General features: G+C 46.6%; 1 protein-coding gene across 2 annotated transcripts; it reads right to left on the bottom strand.

Annotated features, from left to right (window-relative positions):
* Positions 1-48: 48 nt before the first annotated feature.
* pdcd2 (programmed cell death 2) lies at positions 49-27,679 on the bottom strand. 2 transcript variants are annotated; one of them, XM_072507384.1, is made up of 5 exons: positions 26,967-27,626; positions 23,833-23,967; positions 18,130-18,245; positions 15,947-16,060; positions 49-510 (listed from the first exon to the last, which is right to left on the bottom strand). In XM_072507384.1, the coding sequence occupies exons 1-5, from the start codon at positions 27,475-27,477 to the stop codon at positions 349-351; spliced, it is 1,038 nt and encodes a 345-aa protein (XP_072363485.1). In that variant the 5' UTR covers positions 27,478-27,626; the 3' UTR covers positions 49-348. The 2 variants fall into 2 exon arrangements, with proteins under 2 accessions (XP_072363485.1, XP_072363486.1); XM_072507385.1 differs by lacking the exon at positions 49-510 and adding an exon at positions 544-1,517 and having other exon boundaries at positions 26,967-27,679.
* Between the last annotated feature and the right edge of the window lie 38 nt (positions 27,680-27,717).

Genomic DNA, 27,717 nt, shown 5'->3' on the forward strand with positions numbered 1-27,717 from the left:
ATATTCCTTTTGCTCCCCTCCATAAAAGACTGCAGGTGAAAAACTGTATTATATTAAGTTACTCATTTATTCATCAGTACAGTATATTACAATTTAAACATGCAATTCAGAACCTTTAACAAGCAGACAGTAAAAGCCTAGAAATGTCAGCAGTATCGATCTTGGACCATAATGGTCCCCATGCAGTGAATAGTTAAAATCCAATCAGCAGGTAGACCCGGTGTGGGCAAAGGTGTGATGAGATTGAAACCTTCCCATAAACCAGATCTCTCCCAAATAAGTAGCAATAGTTTTCAGTGGGAGGTTGTGGTGTTGTCAGGGGAAAAGATGCTTTTAAACTATGGATAATTAATACTGTTCTGCAGAGAAATCCTGTTTCCAGAGAAATTCTGTACTATACTCGTTGCCATGGTCACAGCTTTGTTCACATGTGTAAACACTGAGGGTTCCCCAATCCAAACTCTCTTCGAGGCAATCTACTTTCAAGTAGTTAAGCAACTGTGGCATCACCTGAAATAAAGTTGTGAAAATTAGTGGCTGAAATTCTTTTTTTTTTTTTTTTGTTCTCCTACTAGCTGATTTCAGCTATGCAAACACTAAACTTCTAAGTACAAATTCCCTGATCACCATTGTGTGCAGGGTATAGCAATGTATTTCAGTCAAAATGATATGTTAGCCTTAACACCATTCTCCTTGCAATAAAGAAATCTGGATCGTGAACTGGAATGATGTAACCTGCAAAGCTAGATTTTTCAGCTGGTGCAGACATGGGCTAAATGGCCCCTCTGTGTTGTAAATCTTTTATTGTTTACTCTGCAGTTTTAACCTCCTTAACCAAGGACTCGTAGAGTCAGTTATACACCACAAAGGCCATTCAGCACCTCTATTCTAATATCATTTTCCGGCACTTGAAACCCAAGTTCTCATTTAAATGCTTTTTAATATTGTGGGTTCCTGCCTCTACCACCCTTTGGGGCGAAAAAAGCTTTTCCTCAAATCCCCTACACCACAATCAGATCCTCCTTCAGCCCTCTGCTCGAAGGAAAACAACGCCAATCCCCTCTTCATTGCTGAAATGCTCCAGGCAAGATTCTGGTGAATCTCCTCTAGTGTGGCAACAAAACGGTGCAGCCCAGCAAACATTTTACACAGCTTTGTTATAACCTGCCTGCTTTTGCATTCTATACCCTGGCTAATAAAGACAAGTATCCTCTAATGCTCTCTTAGCCACCCTATCTATCCATCCTGCTGCCTTCAGGGATCTTTGGACTTGCACCCCAAGGTCCCTCATACCATCCTACCTTTCAATGTGTATTCAGTTGTATTGTTGGTCCTCCCAAAATACATCCATCACCTCTTGCTTTTCAGGGTTAAAGTCCATTTGCCACTGTTCTGCCCATCTGACCAGCCAATTAATATTGTCCTGTAATCTAAGGCTTCCTCCTCACTATTTACCATACCACCACGTTCTGTTTCCTCACCAGTAGTCTTGTAGCTGAACAGGGGCACCGAAGGATCTGTGTGTAGGCAGAGAAATATGGGGGGTTTTAGCACCGTGGGACAGTTTGAACATAGAGCGTTGGCGCTTGTATACAGATGTGACTATTTTGTTCAAAATAGCAGATACAAGCAATTTCAGCAGCACTAAGTTAGGGGCGGGGTCAAGGTTGATGCCGATCTAAGGGAACCATGGGTTTGAGCCTGGGAGGAAGGATGCAAGGTTTCTGGCATGAGGAAAGAGGGGTGATGGAGAAGAACAGCTTGTTTTTGGAAGGGCGGTTTGAGGGAGTTGACATTTGGCTTCCCATGTGGGGAGGGTTTTGGGTACATGACGGTGTGGGACTTTGTGAAAAAGGTGTTTCCGAACTTTTCAGTAGCACCTACATCCGGTGGTGTTGTCAGTGATGAGGTTAGAGGGTGGGGCAGTCTGTTTTATGGGAGGATAAGGTGTTTTTGGAGGGGCTTACTGTCAAGTGGGAGGAGGAGTTGGGGAATGGCATTGGGAAATGTGGTGCAAACTGCTGCAGAGGTTGAAATTGTGAGGCTGAGGTTGATGCAGCTAAAGGTGGTACAGGGCGTACCTAAATAGAGGACAAACTAGCTGTTTGAGGGAGTAGAGGATATTTGTGAACTGTGGGAGGAGCCCAGCTAATCATATGCTCGAAGTTGGAGACATTTTGGAGGTTGTTTTTCAGCACCATGTCGGCAGGCTTTGTTGGGGTGGAGGTCAGCTTCTTCACCCTGTGCCTTGGTATTTAAAATTTGAATAAAAATACTTTTTTTAAAAAAGCAAAAGTCCCAATATTCAGGCATGTGTTCAATGCTACCCATCAGGGATAGATTACTCTGTGCATTTAGGTGTGAAGTTATTCAAAAGCTGTCGATAACTGAAAGCAATCTGACTTTAAAGAAAGCTTTGGAATTTGCTGTATCCCATGGAATTAGCAGCCAAAGTAGCCCAACTGTTGGTTCAAGCAACAAATTCACAAGATGTCAGCTGAAACCTGAATGCAAACACACTCATTTGGGTGTGCAAAAACTGGGCACTTAGCAGTGATTGCTGGCGCAAATGCATCGTGTGCAGAAATTGGGGCTGCAAGAGCCACATTGCATACACTTGTTGAAAAAAGAAACCAGCTTCAGGCAAAGGTTGCAGGTGAGTTAGGAAGCACAAGTGCTATCTCAATGGTAAAGATCAAGGAAGAAAATCAAGCGAGAGGCTTAAAAGCTAGGTCAGTGCCATACACAATCAGATGCAAGGGAGAGGCCAAATTAGAATGGCTGGTCAGAACCGGAGTCCTTGAACCTGTTAACATGGGATTATGCCCCATGGTGAAAAAAAGACTGAACTGTGTGCATTTGTGGCAATTTTAAAGTAGTTATTAATCCTGTATTGTCTGCAGAGCAGTACCCTCCAGCCCTGATCAATGACCTATTCGCTGGAGACCAACACTTCAGTAAAATCAACCTCAATCAAGTGTATCTTCAAATGAACGTGGATCAGGATTCACAACCGCTTTTGATGATTGTGACACAAGACATTACTTCAGTACCCGCATTGTTCCAACAAGCTATGGATTTCAGTGTTATCTAGATGACATTTTAGTTACTGGGAAGAATGAGGAAGAACATCTCCACAACCTAGATGCCACACTCCTCAGAGTCCAAAAAGGTGATTTTTTTCCAATCTTCAATTGAATATCTGGGTCAAACCACCGATGCCAAGCAAGTGCATAAGTCTCCTTTGAAAGTCAAAGCCATTACCAAGGAGGAATCGAGGACAAAAACAAAAGACTGAAAGGGGAATAAGAAAAGTGAAAAGCAGAGAAACCAAGGGCCAGATTCAAATAGGGTCACAGTGAAAAATGTTGGGAGTGGGGCAAGTAATGTTAAAAAGACAAGTCTAAAGGCTTTCTGCCTCAACACACAGCATTCACAAAAATATGAACTAATCATGCAAATAGATGTAAACGGGTATGATAGAATCGGGAGACAGAGCTGCAGAGTGACCAGGGATGGGAACTGAACGTCAAGCTATTTAGTATTTAGGAAGTATAGACAAAAAGGAAAAGGTGGGGTTGCAGTGCTGGTCAAAGAGAAAATTAATGCAATAGTGAGGAAAGATATTAGCTCCAACAATGTGATATCTGTATGGGTCGAACTAAGGAACACCAAGGGGAAAAAAACATTAGTGGGCATTGTATATAGAATCCCAAACTGTAGTGGTGATGCTGGGAATTGCATTAAACAGGAAATTAGAGACACATGCAATAAGGAACATCTGTAGTTCTGGGTGATTCATATAGATTGGGCAAATCAAATTAGTCACAATACTGTAGAGGAAGAATTCTTGGAGTGTATACAGGATGATTTTCTGGACCAATACATTGAGGAACCAACTAGAGAACAGACCATCCTAAACTGGTTACTGTGTATGTAATGAGAACAGAATCATTGGCAAAATAGATATGCGACTATTGTATAAAAATTATCAAGATGGAGAGTGATGTAGTTGATTCAGAGTCCAGTGTCATGAAGCCTAATAAAGAAAACTATGGTGATATGAGGCACAAGTTGGCTTTGATCAATTGGGAAATGTTACTTAAAGGGATAATGGTGGATAGGCAATGGCAAACAATTCAAGGAGCACATGGAGGAGCTGCAACAATTGTTTATTCCTGTTTGGCACATAAGTAAAATGGAAAAGTGGCCAAAACATGGCTTTCAAGGGAAATTAGAGATAGTATTCGATTCAAGGAAGAAGCATATAAATTGTTCAAGAAAAACAACAGGTCTGAGGATTGGGAGCAGTTTAGAATTCAGCAAAGGAGGACCGAGGGATTCATAAGTTCATAAGATACAGAATTAGGCCATTTGGCCCATCAAGTCTGCTCCGCTATTCTATCATGGCTGATCTCATCCTGGCCTCAACTCCACCATCCTGCCCATTCTCCATAACACTTCAACCCATTACCAATTAAAAATCTGTCTAACTCCTCAAATTTACTCACTGTCCCAGCATCCACCACACTCTGGAGTAGTGAATTCCACAGATTCACAACACTTTGGGAGACATAGTTTCTCCTCAACTCTGTTTTAAATTTACTACCTCTTATCCTTAGACTATGATCTCTTGTTCTAGAATGCCCCTCACGAGGAAGCATCCACATCCCATCTACTTTATCCATACCTTTTATCATTATATGTACCACAATTCGATCTCCTCTCATTCTTCTAAACTCGAGAGAGTATAGGCCTAAACTGTTCAATCTCATACGTCAAAACCTTCATTTCTGGAATCAATCCAGTGAATTTCCTCTGAACTGCTTCCAGTGCCACTACATCTTTCCTCAAATAAGGGGACCAAAACTGTGCACAATACTCAAGGTGTGGTCTCACCAATGCCTTGCATTGTTGCAACAACACTTCCTTACCTTTATACTCTATTCCTTTAGCTATGAATGCCAACATTCAATTTGCTTTCTTTATTACCTGTTGTACCTGCATGCTCGTTTTCTGTGACTCATGAATGAGGACCCCCAGATCCCTCTGCAACAGAGCACCCTGAAGTCTCTCCCCATTTAGGTAATAAGTTGCCTTCCCATTTTGCTGACCAAAATACATGACTTCACATTTTACACCATCTACCACATTTTGGCCCACTCTTAACCTATCCATATGTAATATTCTTATTAACTCCTTGCAACTTACGGTCCCACCTATTTTTGCGTCATCTACGAATTTGGCCATAGAACCTTCTAACCCTGTATCTTTTTTAAAAATAAATTTAGAGTACCCAATTCATTTTTTCCAATTAAGGGACAATTTAACATGGCCAATTCACCTACATATCTTTGGGTTGTGGGGACGAAACCCACGCAAACACGGGGAGAATGTGCAAACTCCACACGGACAGTGACCCAGAGCTGGTATCGAACCTGGGACCTTGGCGCAAGAGGCAGCAGTGATACCCACTGCGCCACCTTCCTGCCCCCTTCTAACCCGTTTATATAGATTGTAAAACCTTACCTGGTCTGGCCTATATGTGACTCCAGACCCACAGCAATGCGGTTGACTCTTAACTACCCCCTCAAGGGCAATTGGGGATGGGCAATAAATGCTGTCACAGCCTGCGACACCCACAAACAAATTTTTTTTAAAGTCAGACATGATTTGCCCTTCATAAAACCATGCTGACTGATGGTTGGGTTTTGACTTTCCAAAAGTCCTGATATTACTTCCTTGACAATTGATTCTAACAATTTCCCAACAACAGAAACTGGTCTGTAATTTCCCACATTCTGCCTCCCTCTCTTTTTGAATAAGGGTGTTACGTTAGCATTTTTCCAATCCACTGGAACCATTCCTGTGTTCAGGGAATTTTGGAATATTATAACCAATAGATCCACTATCTCCGGTGCCACTTCCTTTCATACCTTAGGATGTATGGCATCAGTACTGGGGGACGTCTCTGCTCTCAATCCCAATAGTTTGCTGAGTACCATTTCCCTATTGATATTTATTGTTCCAAGTTCCCCCCTTTCCATTGCCTCTGAATTGCCCATTGGACTGGGCTCATCGATTACTGAGGCAGAAGCCCAGATCAGGGGATCGGGTCCCGAGATGGGCAAAGGACCACCATGACTGTAGATGGTAGGACCATGCCATCAGAATACACTGGGGCAAAACCGACAAGAAGGCATGCTCTATAAGAGCAATGGAAATGTGGGATGGTGTACCCAGCTCATCTTACGGTTACCTACAAGGCAGACTATTACTTTGTTGGGGGGGGGGGGGGGGGCGCGGGGGGCGGGATTGAGTAATATAGTCTTTGCTGTCGGTTCATTGTTTTTGTTTTTTTAAATATTTTAATTCAAAATTTTACAGAATTTTTACAAAACCACTACTAAACAAAAGGCAACAAAAAACAAAAAAAGAATTAACATAACAAAACCAGGTGGGATAACTACCATTTACAAGAAAAATCTATCCACAACCCACACAGGCCCACCCCCACCCCCGCCCCCTATTTGCTGCTGCTGCTGACCTCCTCACTCAACGTTCCGCAAGAAAGTCAAAGAACGGTTGCCACCGCCTGGAGAACCCCATCAAGGACCCTCTCAAGGCAAAACATCCTCTTCAAACCTAGAAACCCAGCCATGTAACTGACCCAAGTCTCCACACTTGGGAGTTTCGCGTCCCTCCACATTAACAAGATCCGTCTCCAGGCTAGCAAGGAGGCAAAGGCCAGAACTCCGGCCTCTTTCAGCTCCTGCACTCCCGGATCTTCTGACACCCCAAATATTGCTATCCCCCAGCTCGGTTTTACCAGAGTGTCCAAGACCTTGGACATAGCCTTTGCAAAGCCTCGCCAGAATTCTTTAAGTGCCGGGCATGCCCCAAACATATGGACATGGTTTGCTGGGCTCCCTGAGCACCTCACACACCCATCCTCCACCCCAAAGAACTTGCTCATTCTTGCCGCTGTCATGTGCGCCCGGTGTACCGCCTTAAACTGAATCAGGCTAAGCCGGGCACAAGATGAGGAATTGACCCTGCCCAGGGCATCCACCCATAGGCCCTCATCCAGCTCCTCCGCCAAGGCCTCCTCCGCCTCCTGCAGCTCCTGGTATATGTCTGATACCTTTCCATCTCCTACCAACATGCCCGAGACCACCCTGTCCTGTATTCTGCGCTCTAAGAACAGTCTTTTAACTTGCGGGGTCTTGTTTGCCCACACAAATCCCGTGATAATCCTGTTCACTCACTTGAAGAAGGACTTGGGGATGAGGATGGGAAGGCACTGGAAGACGAACAAGAACCTGGGGAAGACCGTCATCGTCACGGACTGTACCCTGCCCGCCAGGGAAAGCGGTAGCATGGCCAACAGCTCGATTGCCAGGGTTCAATGCAGCCTAAAGTACTCCGACCGCAGCCGGTTCGTGGACACACTCACTACGGGGCCTGATACAGTAATTTGACCCACCCTATGAATTCCTCGCCAAATCCAAATCTGCCTAACACTTCCCACAGGTACTCCCACTCCACCCGATCGAAGGCTTTTTCCGCATCCATTGCAGCCACCATTTCTGCATTCCCTCCTTCCGAGGGCATCATGATCATGTTCAAGAGCCTCCGCACATTCGTGTTCAGCTGTCTGCCCTTGACAAACCCCATCTGATCCTCACTGATCACCCCCGGGACACAGTCCTCAATTCTAGTGGCCAGGATCTTGACCAACAGCTTGGCGTCTACATTAAGGAGCGATATCAGCCTGTAGAAGCCACATTGCAGCGGGTCCTTATCTTGCTTAAGGATGAGCGAGATCAAGGCCCGTGACATCGTCGGAGGAAGGGTTTCCCTTTCCGAATGTTCTCAGCAATAGCGGGCTCAACAGCTCTGAGAATTTCCTATAGAACTCTATAGGATATCCGCCCGGTCCAGGGGCCTTGCCCGACTGCATACCCTCCAAACCTTTAACCAATTCCTCCAACTTAATCGGGGCCCCTAATCACTACTAGCTCCTCCTCCACCTTCGGAAACCTCAGTTGGTCTAAGAATTGCTTCATCCCTTCCCTCCCCTCCGGGGGTTCTGCCTCATACAATTTACCATAAGATCCTTGACGACCTCATTGATCCTTTCCGAGCTCAGGACCGTGTTACCCCCCCCCCGTCCCTAATTCTCCCAATTTCCCTGGCCGCCTCTCTCTTCCGTAGTTGGTGCGCCAGCATCCTACTTGCTTTCTCCCCATACTCGTACACCGCTCCTTGTAACTTCCTCAACTGAGCCTCTGCTTTCCCTGTGGTAACTCCGCCTGCAGGCTCCGGCACTCCTTTAGCAGCCCCTCCTCAGGGGACTCCATATACCTCCTGTCCACCCTAAGTATCTCCCCCACCAACCTCTCCATCCTATCCCTCTTCTCTCTGTGGGCCCTGATAGAAATTAGCTCCCCCCCTGATAATTGCCTTCAGCGCCTCCCAGACCATACTCACTGAAACCGCCCCAGTATCATAGGTCGCCACATGGCTTTGGATACTCCTCCTAATCCGCCCACAGACCTCCTCATCCGCCAATAGTCCTACGTCCAGTCTCCATAGAGGGCGTTGGCCTCTCTCCGGCCCCAACCTCAACTCCACCCAGTGCGGAGCATGGTCCAAGACGGCAATGGCTGAGTACTCTACCCCCTCCATTCTCAGGATTAGCGCCCTGCTCACCACAAAAAAAATCAATCCGCGAGTACACTTTGTGGACATGGGAGAAGAAAGAAAACTCCTTCGTCCTTGGCCGAGCGAATCTCCACAGATCCACTCCCCCCATCTGGTCCATGAACCCCCTCAGGACCTTAGCCGCTGCCGGCTTCTTACCCGATCTAGACCTAGACCGGTCCAGTGCCGGGTCCAGGAAGAGGAGTAGTTTGCTGACAGTGACAGTTTCTTTGTTTTTTAACTGCCTTGATGGGGATAATGGCGGCCATCTTGAATGGGCCTGGAGCTGGCGCAGGCAGGTTGCGGCCCTGTCGGATTGCCTCATGGGATAGGGGAAAATATGGCTGATCCTGGGGAGGGATAGGGAAGGAGAAGAGTGGTTCCAGAGGCCCACTGTCCAATTGGTTACATGGAATGTGAGGGGGTTAAATGGCCCAGTTAAAAGTTCCCAGGTGTTTTCCCATGTGAAAAATTTGAAAGCTGATCTTGTTTTTCTACCGTAGACCCATTTGAGTCAAAGATCAAACAAGGCTACGGAAAGGATAGTGGGGCAAGTGTATCATTCGAGCTTTGATGATAGGACACGGAACCGCATACAAGGATAAATCGGGAAAGAGGCTGGTGGTTTCCATCCTTGAGGTGAATTGCCAATGCTCGATTGCCCCAACACCAGGTCTTTTGGCAGAGAGAAAGAAATTGCAGGTGGATTGAGTATTTTTTCAACGGGGAAGATGGTGAGCCTGCTGCGTCGCTCAAGGGGGACATTGCAAGTATAATAATAATCTTTATTGTCACAAGTAGGCTTACATTAACACTGCAATGAAGTTACTGTGAAAATCCCTTGGACTGGTCAGGGGAGCAGTGATGGTGAGTGTGTCTTTTGTTACACGTTGGGGGTCGATGGCGGGTGGGGGAAGAAGGGAAGAGAGAAGAGAACTGGAGGGAGAAGGCAGGAGAATGGGGATGAGACAATAACAGCCATGATCGAATGGCGGAGCAGATTCGATGGGCCGAGTGGCCTCATTCTGCTCCTATGTCTTATGGAGGGAAGAGGGGTTGTAGGAGGCCACTGTGCTAGTTGGGCGGACTGGTTAACGGGAGTGAAGTGGGGGGTTGCCAGGAGGAAGACATTGGGGGGGGGGGGGGGGGGGGGGGGGGGACATGGTCTCATTGTAATCGGACGACCCATTAGGCAACACGAGAGATTTTGGGGGAATTTGGCCGGTTTTCAGAAGAAAGAGAGAGAGAGAGAGAGAGAGAGAGAGAGAGAGAGAGAGAGAGAGAGAGAGAGAGAGAGAAAAGAGGGTCGATATGGGGGCAGGTGGAGGCAGCATTGTGTAGAGATACTTTTTTTTGAGGGCTGGAAGGTGCCTCGGCGTGGGTGCCGATCTGTAATAACCATAGATTTGAGTGAGGTTTAGTGGGTGGCGGCTAGTGGGATTGAGTGCTTCAGGGACTTGTTTATAGGTGGCAAATTTGCGAGGCTGGAGGAGGTGTATGAGTTGCCAGGGAGCATAGCTTTAGTTACCTGCAAGTTTGGGACTTTTTAAGTAGAGAGGTGCCGTCCTTTCCTGGGCTGCCATCCTTGGGGTTGCAGGACAAGGTGCTGTCAAAATAAGGGAGGGGGAAGGTGTTTCATATCTATAAGGAATTGATGGAGTGGGAGGGAGCCCTGGTGGGGGATATATAAGCGTGAATAGGAGGAGGAGCTGGGAGGGGGGTGGGGGCCGAGACGTGGGCTGAGGCCTTGCAGAGTGTGAACGTGTCCTCGTCATGCGCGAGGTTAAGCTGCATCCAGTTTAAAGTGGTGCACAGGACTCATGACGGTGGCAAGGATGAGCAGGTTCTTTGCGGGGGAAGAGGGTAGGTATGGGCGGTGTGCAGGAGGTCCCACAAATCACATTTTCTGGGTGTGTCCAAGTTCTGGCAGGGGTTCTTGGACATCTGACACATGATGTCTGAGGTGCCGGGTGTGGAGGTGGTTCAGAGTTCAGAGGTGGCAATATTTGGAGTGTCAGGAGACCCGGGAGTCCAGGGGGTGAGAGAGGCCTTTGACATGCCGGATAGCCTGGAGACAGATTTTGCTAGGGTGGCAAGATTCAAGAGCCACCGAAAGCGGGAGTGTGGGTGAGCGACCTGGCAGAATTCCCGAGGCTGGAGAAGGTCAAGTTCACTGAGGGATCAGAAGAGGGGTTCATCCAGAGGTGGAAGGCTTTTGTCGATTTGTTTTATTTTATAAGGATTGAGGGTGGGAGGCGGTTGGCGTCAGGCAGAGTGTGGTTGTTTATTGAGTTGATTTGTATGGTGAGAGGATGAGCTGTGTGGATGATGGAGAGATCCTCCAGTGTAATTTGGACAAGTTGAGTGAGCAGGCAAGTGAATGGCAGATGCAGCTAATTTGGATAAATGAGAGGTTATCCACTTTGGTAGCAAAAACAGAAAGGCAGATTATCATCTGAATGGCCATAAATTAGAAGAGGGGAATGTGCTTGGACCTGGGTGTTCTGTTACACTAGTTGCTGAAGGTAAACATGCAGATGCAGCAGGCGATAAGTGCGGCAAATGGTACGTAGCCCTTCATAGCAAGAGGAATCACGTACAGGGTAGGGACGTCTTGCTGCAATTATACAGGGCCTTGTTGAGGCCACATCTGGAATAGTGGGTGCAGGTTTGGTCTCCTTATCGGAGGAAGGATGTTCTGCTGTAGAGAGAGTGCAGCAAAGGTTTACCAGGCTGATTCCGATAATGGCATACGAGGAGAGATTGAGTCGGTTAGGATTGTATTTGATGGAGTTCGGAAGATTGAAGGGGTTGTTGTTGTTGGGGGGGGCGGGGGGAGAGATCTTATAAAACCTGCTAAATTCTAACAGGTCTAGACACAGCAGATGCAAGAAGGATATTCCCGATGGTGAGGGTGTCCAGAACCAGGGGTCACAGTCTGAGGATACGGGGTAGACCATTTAGGACTGAGATGAGGAGAAATTTCTTCACCCAGAGAGTGGTGAACCTGTGGAATTTGTTATCACAGGAAATAGTTGAGGTCAAAACATTATATGTTTTCAAGAAGCAGTTAGATATAGCACTCAGGGCAAAGGGGATCAAAGGATATTGAGGGGGGGGGGCAGCGAGGTGGGATTATGCTATTGTGTTGAATGATCAGCCATGATCATAATTAATGGCAGAGCAGGCTCGAAGAGCCAACGGGCCTCCTCCTGCTCCTATTTTCTATGTTTCTAGCGACATCGTCCTTTATTATTTTGTTAAACCATTACAACAATAAAACTTTATTTATGTAGCATCTTTAATATAGTAAAACATCGCAAAGTGCTCTCTCGCAGCATTAAAGCAAACCTTGACAGAGCCATATAAATGCTGATTACGTTCCTTTTTCACCAAGCTTTTGGTATTAAGAATTGTCTAAAAGAAGATAACTTAATCTTTCTTGGGTCGGCACTGCTGCCTCACGGCACTGAGGATCCGGTTCGATCCAGGCCCTGGGTCACTGTCCGTGTGCACATTCTCCCAATGTCTGCGTGGGCCTCATCCCCACAACCCAAAAGATGTGCAGGGTAGGTGGATTGGCCACGCTAAACTGCCTCTTAATTGGGGAAAAAAAAATTGGGTACTCTAATTTATATTGAAAAAGAGAGAAAAAACTAAAGCTTTCTTGGACAGAATGCAGAATTTCCCCCCTTGCAATGTCCAACCCAATGAGAAATTAATGACAGGTGTTCGGTGTGGACTTCAAGATTTTTATTCATTTGTGGGATGTGGGCACTGCAAGCCAGGATATCATTAATTGGCCATCCCGAACCATGGGATGGTCCAGTTTAATTTCTAGTCAATGGTAAACCCCAGGATGTTAATAGTGGGAGATTCAGTGATGGGAATGCCTTTGAATGTCATGGAGCAATGGGTAGATTCTCTCTTGTTGGTGATGGTCATTGCCTGGCACTTGTGTGGTACAAATGTTATTGGCACTTGGCAGCCCAAGCCAGGATGTTGTCCAGGTCTTGATGCATATGGACATTGACTGCTTCTCTATCCAAGAAGTGACAAATGATGCTCAACATTGTTTGCACATTCACACTTTTTACTTTATGATCGAAGGAGGTCACTGGTGAAGCAGCTAAAGATGGTTGGGCCTAGGACACCACCCTCAGGAACTTCTGCAGTGATGTCCTGGAACGGAGATGATTGATCGCCAACCACCACAACCATATTCCTTTATGCTAGGTATGATTCCTACCAGTGGAGAACTTTCTCCTTGCCATTGACTCCAGTATTGCTCGGGCTGCTTAATGCCACACTCGGTCAAATGCTGTCTTGATGTCAAGAGCAATCACGCTCACCTCTGGAGTCCAGCGCCCATGTTTGAACCAAGGCTGTAATGAGTTCAGGAGCTGAGTGAACATGGCGGAACCCAAACTGAGCGTCCGTGAGCAGGTTGTTGCTCAGCAAAGTACCACCTCATAGCACTGCTGATGACCCCTTTCATCACTTTACTGATGATCGTGAGTAGACTGATAGGGCAGCAATTGGCCACATTGGATTTGTCCTGCTTTGTGTTCAAGACATATACGAGCAATGTTCCACATTGCTGGGTAGATGCCAGTGTTGTAGCTGTGCTGGAACAAATTGGCTAGGGGCACGCCAAATTCTGGAGCTCATGTCTTCAGTACTATTGCCAGAACCCATGGCGTTTGATTGTTACAAATGCTTCAGCCTTATATTTTGCACTGATGTGCAAGGGTCTCCCATCATTGAACATGGGGATATTTGTGGAGCCTCCTCCTCTAGCAAATTGTTTAATTGTCCACCACCATTCACAACCGGATGTGGCCGGAGTGAAGAGCTTAGATATTATCTGTTGGTTGTAGAATCCCTTAGCTCTGCCTATCACTTGTTGCTTATTGTGGTGACCTACCACTTAGGCCCAATAGGCAATTTTACATTAAAGAATTGGGCACTGTAAAACAAGCCAGTCACTTCAGCACAGCCTCATGGGAATTCGAACTGGCCAAGTTCAAATACACTAGAGGTCAGACATGCTGCCAAGACATGTGCGGACTGCCCTGTCAAACGGCCATCAAGAGATAAATCGATCCGATTGATATGCACCGGCCTACTGTTGCAAGCCCAGGCCGGGCCAGACTATCGGGCACATAGGTGGCGGCGGGAATTCTTATTTGGTAAAGGTGTATGTGCAAATAAGGCCACTGGGGCGGGCCCAGGTGACCTGGCAACCAGGCATCAATCAGATCATTGGACATTAAAAGCCCCTTTCGACACCTCATTGACAAAAGGCCACAGGAAGTGGAAAAAGAGCCCGAAATCAGCAGAGGATTAAAGTAGGCACCAGAGCCCTCGGCAGCAATGACTCAGCGTGGGAGGTGATCTTGACCAGACCAAAGAATGAAGGGACTACCAATGAGAACCACCTTCGTGAAGACGGACCAGAGGAATGTAGTGATCAGATCCATAGCCCTACCAAGCCATCTTTGCGGGTAGTATACACCGATGTTGGGTACCTCGTGCATTTTGTGGGTAATTTAAGGGTTAATTGTGTGAAATAAATATTGTGGAATTTGAACTTGAGTTTGTGGTTTGTTCTCCTCGTTAATAAAGACATGATGTGGAAATGCCGGCGTTGGACTGGGGTGAGCACAGTAAGAAGTCTTACAACACCAGGTTAAAGTCCAACAGATTTGTTTTGAATCACTAGCTTTCAGAGCACTGCTCCTTCCTCAGGTGAAAGAGGTGGGTTCCAGAAACATGTATAAAGCCAAAGTCAAAGACGCAAGAATGCGAGAATACATTTGAATGAGAGTCTTTGCAGGTAATTAAGTCTACAGGTCCAGACGGAGCAACTGGAGGGAGGGTTAAAGAGGTGTGAATTCTCTCAAGACAGGACAGTTGGTAGGATTTCGCTAACCCAGATGGTGGGGGATGAATGTAATGCGACATGAATCCAAGGTCTTGGTTGACGCCGTACTCATGTGTGCGGATCTTGGCTATAAGTTTCTGCTCGGCGACTGCATTGTCGCGCGTCCAGAAGGCCACCTTGGAGAACGCTTACCCGAAGATCAGAGGCTGAATGCCCTTGACTGCTGAAGTGTTCCCCGACTTGAAGAGAACATTCCTGTCTGGCGATTGTCGCGCGATGTCCGTTCATCCGTTGTCGCAGCGTCTGCATGGTCTCGCCAATGTACCATGCTTCGGAACATCCTTTCCTGCAGCGTATGAGGTAGACCACGTTGGCCTAGTCGCACGAATATGTAACACGTACCTGGTGGGTGGTGTTCTCATGTGTAATGGTGGTATCCATGTCGATGATCTGGCACGTCTTGCAGCGATTGCCATGGCAGGGTTGTGTGGTGTCGTGGTCGCTGTTCTGAAGGCTGGGTAGTTTGCTGCGACAATGGTTTGTTTGAGGTTGGGCAGTTTTTGATGGCAAGTAGTGTTTGCGTGGGTTTCACCTCCACATTCCCAAGATGTGCAGGGTAGGTGGATTGGCCACGCTAAATTGCCCCTTAATTGAAAAAAATTAATTGGGTATTCTAAATTTATATTAAAAAATGTAAAAATAATAAAGACACCTAGGTGAAATCTTTGAGTAAGTGAGCTGGTGAAAGTTTCTGAGATTTTGCAAATACAATATTATGCTGTTTGGTGTGCAAGTGTCGCCATGTTTGACACCTCATTTTAGATATGCCTGGTGCTGCTCCTGGCTTGCCCGTTTCATTGAACCAGGGTTGATTCCCCAGGGTTTGATCCCGGCCCTGGATCACTGTCCGTGTGGAGTTTGTACATTCTCCCCATGTCTGTGTGGGTCTCACCCCCACAACCCATTGCCCCTTAATTGAAAAAAGGAATTGGGTACTCTAATTTTTTTTTTTTTTAAATCATTAAGACGTTTAATTCAGATTTTAATTGAATTCTCAAATTTCACAATCTGCCATGGTGGGATTTGAACCAAGTCCCTTTGTCATTTCTCTGGATCTGTGTTACTAGTCTCGTGACAATAACACTATGCCATCATCACCTCCCCATTATGAAATCACCATCTTACAAAACCACAAATTAAGGTACAGCTGTCATCTCTCTGTTAATATAGACATAAAACTTATTTTAAAATACACACTCACTGTTCTGTTAACCCTCATTGTTTCCTTGTGATGAAATCCCATTAATTTGTCCACTGTTTCTTAAAGTGATCGGTTAACAAAATAATTCATACCTGAAATTCAAATTCCCGCTTGGCTCCACATGGGCAGTTGGGGATATCTGTTTTGGAGGGAATGTTCTCCCCAGATACCCACAATGGACATCCCCCTCTGCAGTAACGCAGCACCTACAAAAAGGAACATTGACAGCGTGGAATGCATTCACCCATCTAAAGCTCATCTTGTATTTTCAGGTTAAGTCAAACTTAGAATTTACTGAACAGCTATTTGGGGCATTGGAACAGAAATCATTTTGGTTCTTCGGCAGTTTCTAAACATTAATTCCGCAGTAAGAAATAAGGAAAATATTTAGTTTTGCTCAGTTTTGACTTATAAACTTTATTGAAGCAGCAGTAAATAGTGAACATTATAAGCCCCAAAAGTTAGCAAATGGGAGGCGAGAACTATATAGCTGTGATGCGATTGGTCTTCCAATCATACCTGAGCCTATAAAATGAACCCCTCTTCCACTTTAAATCTCCCATCTGGCCATATATAATGGGATTGTCATGCTATGGGTCAGTGTAAAAGATTGTGAAGGGTAGGTCTTGCCTTACAAGTCTTATTGAATTCTTTGAGGAGGTGACCAAGCATGTGGATGAAGGTAAAGCAGTGGATGTAGTGTACATGGATTTTAGTAAGGCATTTGATAAGGTTCCCCATGGTAGGCTTATGCAGAAAGTAACGAGGCATGGGATAGTGGGAAATTTGGCCAGTTGGATAACGAACTGGCTAACCAATAGAAGTCAGAGAGTGGTGGTGGATGGCAAATATTCAGCCTGGATCCCAGTTACCAGTGGCGTACTGCAGGGATCAGTTCTGGGTCCTCTGCTGTTTGTGATTTTCATTAATGACTTGGATGAGGGAGTTGAAGGGTGGGTCAGTAAATTTGCAGACGATACGAAGATTGGTGGAGTTGTGGATAGTAAGGAGGGCTGTTGTCGGCTGCAAAGAGACATAGATAGGATGCAGAGCTGGGCTGAGAAGTGGCAGATGGAGTTTAACCCTGAAAAGTGTGGGGTTGTCCATTTTGGAAGGACAAATATGAATGCGGAATACAGGGTTAACGGTAGAGTTCTTGGCAATGTGGAGGAGCAGAGAGATCTTGGGGTCTATGTTCATACATCTTTGAAAGTTGCCACTCAAGTGGATAGAGCTGTGAAGAAGGCCTATGGTGTGTTCGCGTTCATTAACAGAGGGATTGAATTTAAGAGCCGTGAGGTGATGATGCAGCTGTACAAAACTTTGGTAAGGCCACATTTGGAGTACTATGTACAGTTCTGGTCGCCTCATTTTAGGAAGGATGTGGAAGCTTTGGAAAAGGTGCAAAGAAGATTTACCAGGATGTTGCCTGGAATGGAGAGTAGGTCTTACGAGGAAAGGTTGAGGGTGCTAGGCCTTTTCTCATTAGAACGGAGAAGGATGAGGGGCGACTTGACAGAGGTTTATAAGATGATCAGGGGAATAGATAGAGTATACAGTCAGAGACTTTTTCCCCGGGTGGAACAAACCATTACAAGGGGACATAAATTTAAGGTGAAAGGTGGAAGATATAGGAGGGATATCAGAGGTAGGTTCTTTACCCAGAGAGTGGGGGCATGGAATGCACTGCCTGTGGAAGTAGTTGAGTCGGAAACATTAGGGACCTTCAAGCAGCTATTGGATAGGTACATGGATTACGGTAAAATGATATAGTGTAGATTTATTTGTTCTTAAGGGCAGCACGGTAGCATTGTGGATAGCACAATTGCTTCACAGCTCCAGGGTCCCAGGTTCGATTCCGGCTTGGGTCACTGTCTGCACGTCCTCCCCGTGTCTGCGTGGGTTTCCTCCGGGTGCTCCGGTTACCTCCCACAGTCCAAAGATGTGCAGGTTAGGTGAATTGGCCAATGATAAATTGTCCTTAATGTCCAAAATTGCCCTCGGTGTTGGGTGGAGGTGTTGAGTTTGAGTAGGGTACTCTTTCCAAGAGCCGGTGCAGATTCAAAGGGCCGAATGGCCTCCTTCTGCACTGTAAATTCAATGATAATCTATGATTAATGTAGGACAAAGGTTCGGCACAACATCGTGGGCCGAAGGGCCTGTTCTGTGCTGTATTTTCTATGTTCTATTACTGTTTTGCATTGTGACATTGTAAAACTCAATAAAACCAGTTTAAATCAGGAGCAAAGAAGGAAACAGTACAAGACGCATGTACCTGATCAGGCGCCAGTGCTATCCTCCTCTTAAACTTAGCAAAGATGCGGTCTTCCTCTGATTCGTGTTTTGCCATGGCCTCCAGCTCCTGTTCGTCTATGGCTTCAGTCACACAATCTGAAAACGCCATGGAGGCAAGTTGTTACTCGAACTCATCAACACTCCCAAGTATTTGAGGTGCAGAGGTGGTCAAACACCAAATTGGAAAGCAGGTACAGATACAATCCAGCAGAGTAATTACTTTGCTGCCGAGGATTTTAGAATTCCCAACATGTAGGTTTTGGGGAAAAGGAAGTGTAATACAAGGTAGCCCTTTAGCCTTTTCAGATTTGTCCCTTTCCTGAATCTATAACTGAAAGGATAACACAGGTTAGATATCTCTCACCCTTGCACATTAAGCAAAAGCTGGAAGGGGCTGGTTTAGCACAGGGCTAAATAGCTGGCTTTTAATGCAGACCAAGGCAGGCCAGCAGCACGGTTCAATTACCGTACCAGCCTCCCCGAACAGGCTCTGGAATGTGGCGACTAGGGGCTTTTCACAGTAACTTCATTTGAAGCCTACTTGTGACAATGAGCGATTTTCATTTCATTTTTCATTGAATTTGATCTTCATCGATGAATCAAGAGTATATTATAAACAACAATAACCTGAGTCACATTCACTGGTGTCATACAATCATTCATGGCACAGAAAGAGGCCACTTGGTCCATCTCCACGAAGCAATCCAGTCAGTTTCACTGCCCTGCCCGATTCAATGTTGGTAAATAGCACCAGAGCAGGCAGTAAATAGTAAAGACTGTTGGAGATATAACAGAGTTTGGGGCCCAAAGGAATGAAGTCACGGACACCAGTCCAATTTTCCTTGAACCTCAGTTTCCAATCTATCCTCATAACTGACGTTTTTCATCCCTGGAATCATTCTTGTAAACCTCTTCTGCACTCTCTCCAATGTGTTCACACCTTCCTAGTGTGGCACCCAGAACTGTACACAATGCTCCAGCTGAGGTCTAACTAGTGTATTGTGCAAGTTCAGCATAACCTTCTTGCACTAGTGCTCTATGCCCCTATTAACAATGCCCAGATTACTATATGCTTTAACTATTCTGCCACCTTCAATGATCTATGCACGTATACAGCCAGGCCCTTCTGCTCCTGTACCCCGTTTAAGAATTTTGGCCCTTCACGGCGCCGAGTTTGCACATTCTCCCCGTGTTTGCATGGGTTTCACCCCCACAACCCAAAGATGTGCAGGCTAGGTGGATTGGCCACACTAAATTGCCCCTTAATTGGAAAAAAAATTGGGCACTTTGAAAAAATAATTTTGGCCATATTTTATATTGTATCTCCACATTCTCCAGACCAGAATGCATCAACTCAGTTCTGCACATTGAACTTCATCTGCCACCCATCTGCTCACTCCACCAACTTGTCTATGTCCTTTTGAATCTCCACATTGTCCTCTTCACAATTTATAATACTTCCAAGTTTTGCATCAGCCGCAAACTTTGAAATTTTCCCAAGATCTGGATCATTAATATTGGTTAAAAAAAAGTAAAGTCATCATCATTCCAGATGACCACAGGCTGCTTTCCTCTTTGAGGAGGAAGAGCTGTCTGGTGGTGATTTAACCTGAGGATCACCACACCTTAGGGTTGAGAAGGTAGGCCTTGAACTTCCGGTTGCGGCGATGCGGAGCTAAGCCGCAGGTTTCGGCAGCTCCCGCGATAACAGACTTTTGGGCTCTCCAGAGGAGCCCCAACGGAACTTTTTTGATTTAATCCCGTGTGGGAAGGTGAAGTAAGGTCCCCCCTTACGTTATATTGCCGAGATTAGCGGTGGAACGGCAGGAAAAGAAGCTCTGGAGCAGCGGCAAAAACGAGGGGGAAAAAGCAAATGGCGAAGGGCGGAGATCGAGCAGTACGGGGGCCGGACCAGCAGGAGTTCCTTAAGCGCTGTGTGGAGGAGCTTAAAAAGGAGGTGCTGGCGCCAATGCTGTTGGCGATAGAGGGGCTGAAGGAGACCCAGAAGGCCCAGGCGGTGGAGCTTCGCGAGGTGAGAGATAAAACGAATGATAACGAGGACGAGATCCTGGGCCTGGCGGTAAAAATGGAGGCGCACGAGGCGGTGTACAGGAGGTGGGCCGAGAGAATCAAGGTCCTGGAGAACAGGTCGCGGAGGAAGAATCTCCGGATTCTGGGTCTCCCCGAAGGAGTGGAGGGAGCTGATGCCGGGGCGTATGCGAGTACGATGCTCCATTCGCTGATGGGTGCGGAGGCCTCTCCGACCCCCCTGGAGCTGGAAGGGGCTCACCGGGTCCTGGCGAGGAGACCCAAGGCTGATGAGCTGCCAAGGGCAAGGTTCCATCGCTTCGCGGACAAAGAAAGTGTGCTGAGATGGGCCAAGAAGGTGCGGAGCAGTAGATGGGAGAATGCGGTGATCTGAGTTTACCAGCATTGGAGCGCGGAGGTGGCAAGGAGGAGAGCTGGCTTCAACCGGGCCAAGGCGGTGCTGCATAAAAAAAGAGTCAGGTTCGGCATGCTGCAGCCTGCGCGACTGTGGGTCACCTATCAGGACCGACACCATTATTTTGAAACGGCAGAAGAGGCTTGGACCTTTATTCAGACGGAAAAATTGGACTCAAACTGAGGGGATGTGGTTGTGGGGGGAGATGTTGGTTGTATATGGGGTTGTAAATATGGGTAAAGAATACTTCATGGGTGGGATGATGGATGGGGATGTGGGTAGAGTTCTGGTTAAAATTCCTTTTTTCTTTTCTGTAGACGAGATGATGGGGAATGTGGGCGTCGGTGCTGGAGGGAGGCGAGACTCGGGGATGAGGGATCTGGGATAATGGCCGCAACAAGAGCTGCGCCACAAGGGGCGGGGCTGGTTCAGGAAAGCGTGGGCTTTTTCCCGCGTCGAGGGGGGGTTGGGGGAGGAGAGTGAGGAGGGGATATGGGCTGATACCCTAAGTAGGGTTAATTCCTCTTCCTCGTGTGCCAGGCTTAGCCTGATACAATTTAAGGTGGTTCATAGAGCGCATATGATGGGGGCGAGGCTGAGTAGGTTCTTTGGGGTGGAGGACAGATGTGGGAGGTGCTCAGGAAGTCCGGCGAACCATGTCCATATGTTTTGGTCATGCCCGGCACTGGAGGGGAGTTGCGGGAACAGTATCTAAGGTGGTGAAAGTCCGGGTCAAGCCAAGCTGGGGGCTAGCACGATTTGGAGTAGTGGACGAGCCGGGAGTGCAGCAGGCGAAAGAGGCCGGCATTCTGGCCTTTGTGACCCTAATAGCCCGGCGAAGGACCTTGTTAATGTGGAAAGAGGCGAAGCCCCCCCCCCCCCCCCCCCCCCCAGCATGGAAGCCTGGATAAATGATATGGCAGAGTCTATCAGGTTGGAGAGGATAAAGTTTGCCTTGAGAGGGTCTGCACAGGGGTTCTACAGGCGGTGGCAACCGTTCCTAGACCATCTTGCGGAGCGTTAGATGAAGGTCGGACAGCAGCAGCAGCAACGGGGGGGGGGGGGGGGGGTTGGGCGGGGGCATTTTAGCACAGGGCTAAATCGCTGGCTTTGAAATCTGACCAAGGCAGGCCAGCAGCACGGTTCAATTCCTCGTAACAGCCTCCCCGAACAGGCGCCGGAATGTGGCGACTAGGGGCTTTTCACAGTAACTTCATTTGAAGCCTACTTGTGACAATAAGCGATTTTCATTTCATTTGAGCAAGAAAACACATGAATGATCTGGAAAACTGACATATACGGGAAGAATCCAATGTACAAAGTTCTGGATCGTATTGACTTGCCATGTTCATGTCTTGCTACGCGAGCTATCTTTCTTTTGTCTTTCTTTGTAACGGGGGGGGGGGGAGCTTGTTTGTATGGTGGAAAATTGTGTTGAAAAATTCTCAATAAAAATATATTTAAAAAAGAGAAGGTAGGCCTTCATGAATATTCATTAGTATATATCAGGAAAAGGTCCCAATGTGGGCAGCACGGTGGCTGGCACTGCTCGGAGGTCCCAGGTTCAATCCCGGCCCTGGGTCACTGTCCGTGTAGGGTTTGCACATTCTCCCCAGGTTTGCATGGGTCTCACCCCCACAACACAAAGATGTGCAGGGTAGGTGGATTGGCCAAGCTAATTTGCCCGTGTTTGTCTTCTGAGGAGGTCGGTGCGGTTTTTTTGCTGTGGCACGTTGGAACTGTCGATCGATGAGTCGAGCGCCATATTCCGTTCGTACTAGGGCATCTTTCAGCGTCTGCAGATGTCTGTTACGCTCCTCCTCGTCTGAACAGATCCTTCGTATATGGAGGGCTTGTCCATAGGGGATGGCTTCTTTAATGTGTTAAGGGTGGAAGCTGGAGAGGTGGAGCACCGTGAGGTTATCCGTGGGTTTGCGGTAAAGCGAAGTGCTGAGGTGACCGTCCTTGATGGAGCTGAGTGTGCCCAAGAATGCAACCGATTTTGGAGAGTAGTCCATGGTGAGTCTGATGGTGGGATGGAACTTATTGATGTCATCGTGTAGTCGTTTCAGTGATTCTTCGCTGTGGGTCCAAAGGAAAAAAAAGTCATTGATGTATCTGGTGTATAACATTGGTTGAAGGTCCTGTGCAGTGAGGAGGTCTTGTTCAAACTTGTGCATGAAGATGTTGGCATATTGAGGGGCAAATTTGGTCCCCATGGCTGTTCCATATGTCTGGATGAAGAACTTGTTGTCGAAGGTGAAGACGCTGTGATCCAGAATGAAGCGGATGAGTTGCAGGATTGCTTCTGGAGATTGGCAGTTGTCGGTGTTGAGTACTAAGACTGTTGCAGCAAAGCAGTCGTCATGGGGGATGCTGGTGTAGAGTGCCGAGACGTCCATTGTGACGAGGAATGTTCCTGGTTGAACTGGCCCATGGGTTCTGAGTTACTGCAAGAAATCTGCCATATCGTAACGGTGAAAATTCCATTTGCCTTCCTTATTACCCACTGTGCCTGTATATTACTTTTCTATGATTCATGCGCAGACACCCAGATTTATATGCACCTAAGCACTTTGAAGTTTCTCTCCATTAAGATAATAAGTTGCCTTTCTATTTTTGCTACCAAAATGGATAGCTTCGCACTTATCCACATTAAATTCCATCTGCCAAATTTTGGCCCACTCACCTAACCTATCCATGTCCATTTGTGCATTCTTATTTCCTCATTACAACTTACTATCCCACTTATTTTAGTGTAATGTACAAAATTTGCTATAGTACCTTCTATCTCTGTATCCAAGTCGTGAATATAGATTGTAAATAGTTGGGACCCGAGGGCCAAACCCAGTGGCACTCCAGTGGTTACATCCTGCCAACCAGAAAAAGACCCATTTACCCCGACTCTCTGCTTCCTGTTAGTTAACCAATCCTTCATCCATACTAACATGTTATTCCCAATATCAAAGTGCTTTTATCTCGTGTAGTAACCTTTGGTGTGGTATCTTATCAAATACCTTTGGAAATCCTAATACAGTGCATTCCCCCTTATCCACTTTGCTTGCTACTTTCTTAAAAAGCTCTAATGAATTAGTCAAACACAATTTATTTCACAAAACCATGTTGACTCGGCCTGGCCTCGCGATTTTCAAATGTCCTCCTCTAACCTATTTAACAATGGATTCTAGCAATACAAGTAAAGTTGATACAAGTAAACTGTTAATCCAAGTATTCACTTACCACTTTCTGCTGCCGACTTGGATTCTACACACTTGAGATTTTCTAGCTTCTGATCTTCCGAGTCCTCAAGCTCCATCACCAACTCAAACTCTGGGAAAAGGATGTTGGGAGAAGACAAACTGCCAGCTGCTTCACCTACAAAAATACCAGGCATTTAACACTCAGCACTGGTGCCTAAGGAAATGGCCACAGCCTTTGGTGCGAGTTGTTGCCCTATGGGGAAGAGCCTATGGTTCACAATTCTCCTACTTTGGGCAGGATCTATCGGAATGGAAGATTGATTGTCTGGGCACTGCTGCTGGTAACTCAGGAGAAACAGTCTGATTTATTCTTGCATGTACAGTACCCAGTTGCGAACACCCACCCAACCGCATTGTCCCAGCCCTGCTGACAACTCAACATTATTTGGAAACACTCATTACTGGTTGTGAGCATAATGGCTCAATCAATGGAAATGGTCCAAAGCTCGGGAGTCTTAAAGCAGCACTAAAGCAGAAGAAAGGGTGCAACACAAACTTGTGGAAAGTTTTGGAAGTCCTTGTACACCACATCAACAACTTTACCCACATCCACCTTCTATTAACTCATCAAAAAACTCAAGTTAGTTTAACAGGATATTTCTTTAACATGCTGACTATCCAGTCATTTGGACATGCGTGAATTAATTTAGCCTTGGATTATCATTTCAATTGCACTTTCCTATCACCAAGATTTAATTGGCTAGCCAACATTTTTTTTTTGAACAAAGGTATAACATTTTCATTCTACAGTTCTCACCCACCTGCCACCCCCCGCCGCCACCCTTTTATCAAAGGAGTATTGGAAAATTATGGCCACTTCCCTCAGTATCCTCAGCAATCTGATCCTGGTGACTTATCAACATTGAATACATTCAGTCTTTCTAATACCTCCTCTATAAATTATCTGATCTAGTGTCTCAACTCCCTCCTCTTTCACTACAATACAAACACCATCTCTAGCTCCCCAGTAGAAACATGGAAATAGGAGCAGGAGGAGGCTATTCGGCCCTTCGAGCCTGCTCCTCCATTCATCATGATCATGGCTGACCATCCAGCTCAGTAACCTGTTCCCCCTTTACCCCATACCCATTGATCCCTTTAACCCGAAGAGTTCTATCCAACTCTTTCTTGAAAACATACAATGTTTTGGCCTCAACTATTTTCTGTGGTACCGAATTCCAGAGGCTCACCACTCTCTGGGTGAAGAAATTTATCATCTCAGTCCGAAATGGTTTACCCCATATCCTTAAACTGTGACCCCTGGTTCTGGACAAACCCTCCATCAGGAAAATCCTTACTGCATCTATCCTGTCTAGTCCTGCTAGAATTTATAGGTTTCTATGAGATCCCCCCCCATATTCTTCAAAATTCCAGCGAGTATAATCCTAACCAACTTAATCTCGCCTCATACATCAAATCCCGCCATCCCAGGAATCAGCCTTCACTGAACTCCCTCTATAGCAAGAACATCCTTCCATAGGTAAGACCAAAACTGCACACAATATTCCAGGTGTGGTCTCACCAAGGCCCTGTATAATTCCAGCAAGACATTCCTGCTCCTATACTCAAATCCTCTAACTATGAAGATCAATATACCATTTGCCTTCTTTACCAACGGTCTCACCTGCATGCTTACTTTCATGATGTGGAGATACTGGTGTTGGACTGGGTTGGGCACAGTAAGAAGTCTTACAACACCAGGTTAAAGTCCAACAGGTTTATTTGGAGTCACAAGCTTTCAGAGCGCAGCGCAACGAGACCTAGGTGTACAAGGACTTTCTCAATCTATAGCCATTCAGATAATAATCTGCCTTCCTGTTTTTGCCACCAAAATAGATAACCGTTCATTTATCCACATTATACTGCATCTGACATGCATTTGCCCACTCACCTTGTCCAAATCACACAGAAGCATCACTACATCCTTCTCATATTTCACCCGTCCACCCAGCTTTGTGTCACCTGTAAATTTGGAGATATTACATTTAGCTCCCTCATTTGAATCATTAACATATATTCTGAATGGTTGGGGTTCTAGCACGGATTCCTGCGGTATCCCACTAGTCATTGCCTGCCACTTAGAAAAAGAGACGTTTATTCCTATACTTTGTTTCCTGTCTGCCAACCGTTTTCTATCCATCTCAATACACTGCCCCCAATCCCATGTGCTTTAATTTTACACACTAATCTCTCATGTGGGATTTTGTCAAAAGCCTTCTGAAAGTCCAAATAAACCACATCCACTGGTTCCCCCTTGTCAACTCTACTATTCTCGAAGAATTCCAGCAGATTTGTAAAACACTATTTCCTCTTTGTATATCCTTGCTGATTCGGTCAAATCCTGCCGTTGTTTTCCAAGTGCTCTGCTATTAAATATTTTCTAATGCACCTTAGAATTTTCCCCACTACTGACGTGAGGCTGACAATGATGTTTTCTCTCTACCTCCCTTTTTAAATAGTGAGGTTATATTAGTTACCTCAAATCTGTATGAACATAGAATCTTGTAAAATGACCACCAATTAATCCACTATTTCTAGTGCCACTTTAAATGCTCTTGGATTATCAGGTCATGGGGATTGATCACCCTTCAATCCCATCAATTTCCCCAATACCATATCTCTACCAATATTGATCTCCTTCAGTTCCTCCCTCTCATTAAACCTGGGTATGTCATTTGTGAAGACAGAACCAAAGTATGTGCTTAGCTGGCACGGTAAGAAGTCTCAAAACAGCAGGTTTAAAGTCCAACAGGTTTATTTGAAATCCCAAGCTTTCTGAGCGCTGCCCCTCCATGCTCCTGATGAAGGAGCTGCACTCCAAAAGCTTGTGATTTCAAATAGACACGTTGTACTTTAACCTGGTGTTGTGAGACTTCTACTATGCCCACCCCAGTCCAGCGCCGGCACCTCCACATCTTGTATTTAGTTGGTCAGCCATTTCTTTGATCCCCATTATAAATTCCCGTTTCTGACTGTAAGGGACCTACATCGGTCTTCACCAATTTCTTTCTCTTCACACACCAATCTCTGGGTTACTGGTTTATCACTAACTACCAGTAAACTATCAGTGAGTTAGTGTTTTCTGTTGGGCGGTCCCCGAGCTCCATCACTCACCCGGCCGCCCACAGGCCTCTCGATGCCCCGCTTTCCAGTCCAGGCTCTGATGCTCCTTCCCGCAGTAATGGGCCCAGCGGCAGCGGGAGCAACTCTTGGGCGCCGAGGCTCCGCACACGCGGCAAAGCCGGGGACCGGGCCTAGTCCCCGGGAGCGCCTCGGGCTCAGGCTCGGGCTCGTAGAAGTCATTGATTCGCCCCAGCTGGCTCCGGAAAGCGGCGAATCGGCGGCGCGGGCAGGCCGGGACCGCGCAGCAGAAGATCAGGAGCGCGCGGTGAAATGCGCGGTCCCGCGGCGCGTACACCTGCAGCAGGAAAACCATCGGTCGCGTGCAGCCGCCGCATAACAGTCGCTCGGGGTCCGGGAGCTGAAGACTCAGCCATGCCGGCCGGCCGCCCACCTTACTGGGGAACTGTGAGCTCAACAGCCGCGCCGGAGCCGCTGGCTCCACGAAGGCCAACTCGACCGAGGCCTCGTCGTGAGGCGCCATCGCTAGACTCGGCGCTGCCATTTTTCGTCACTTCCGAGAAACTGTCCACCCGCCTAAACCTTCCCCCCGGGAACTGAGAGTCAGCAAATTAAATCCTTCCGATTAACAGAGGCCCTGCGATTGGACTAATGGAGATTTTACTGTAAACCTGAGGTTAGCTCCTGGGCAGTATAAACATTCTGCCACCAATTTTGACAATTTGCATTAAATGTTGGAATGTTAAACAGTCAGTTCTCTTTCCAAGCCAGAATCCCAAACACC

Source organism: Scyliorhinus torazame, chromosome 1 (genome assembly GCF_047496885.1).
Source record: "Scyliorhinus torazame isolate Kashiwa2021f chromosome 1, sScyTor2.1, whole genome shotgun sequence".
NCBI classification, from domain to species: Eukaryota; Metazoa; Chordata; class Chondrichthyes; order Carcharhiniformes; family Scyliorhinidae; genus Scyliorhinus; species Scyliorhinus torazame.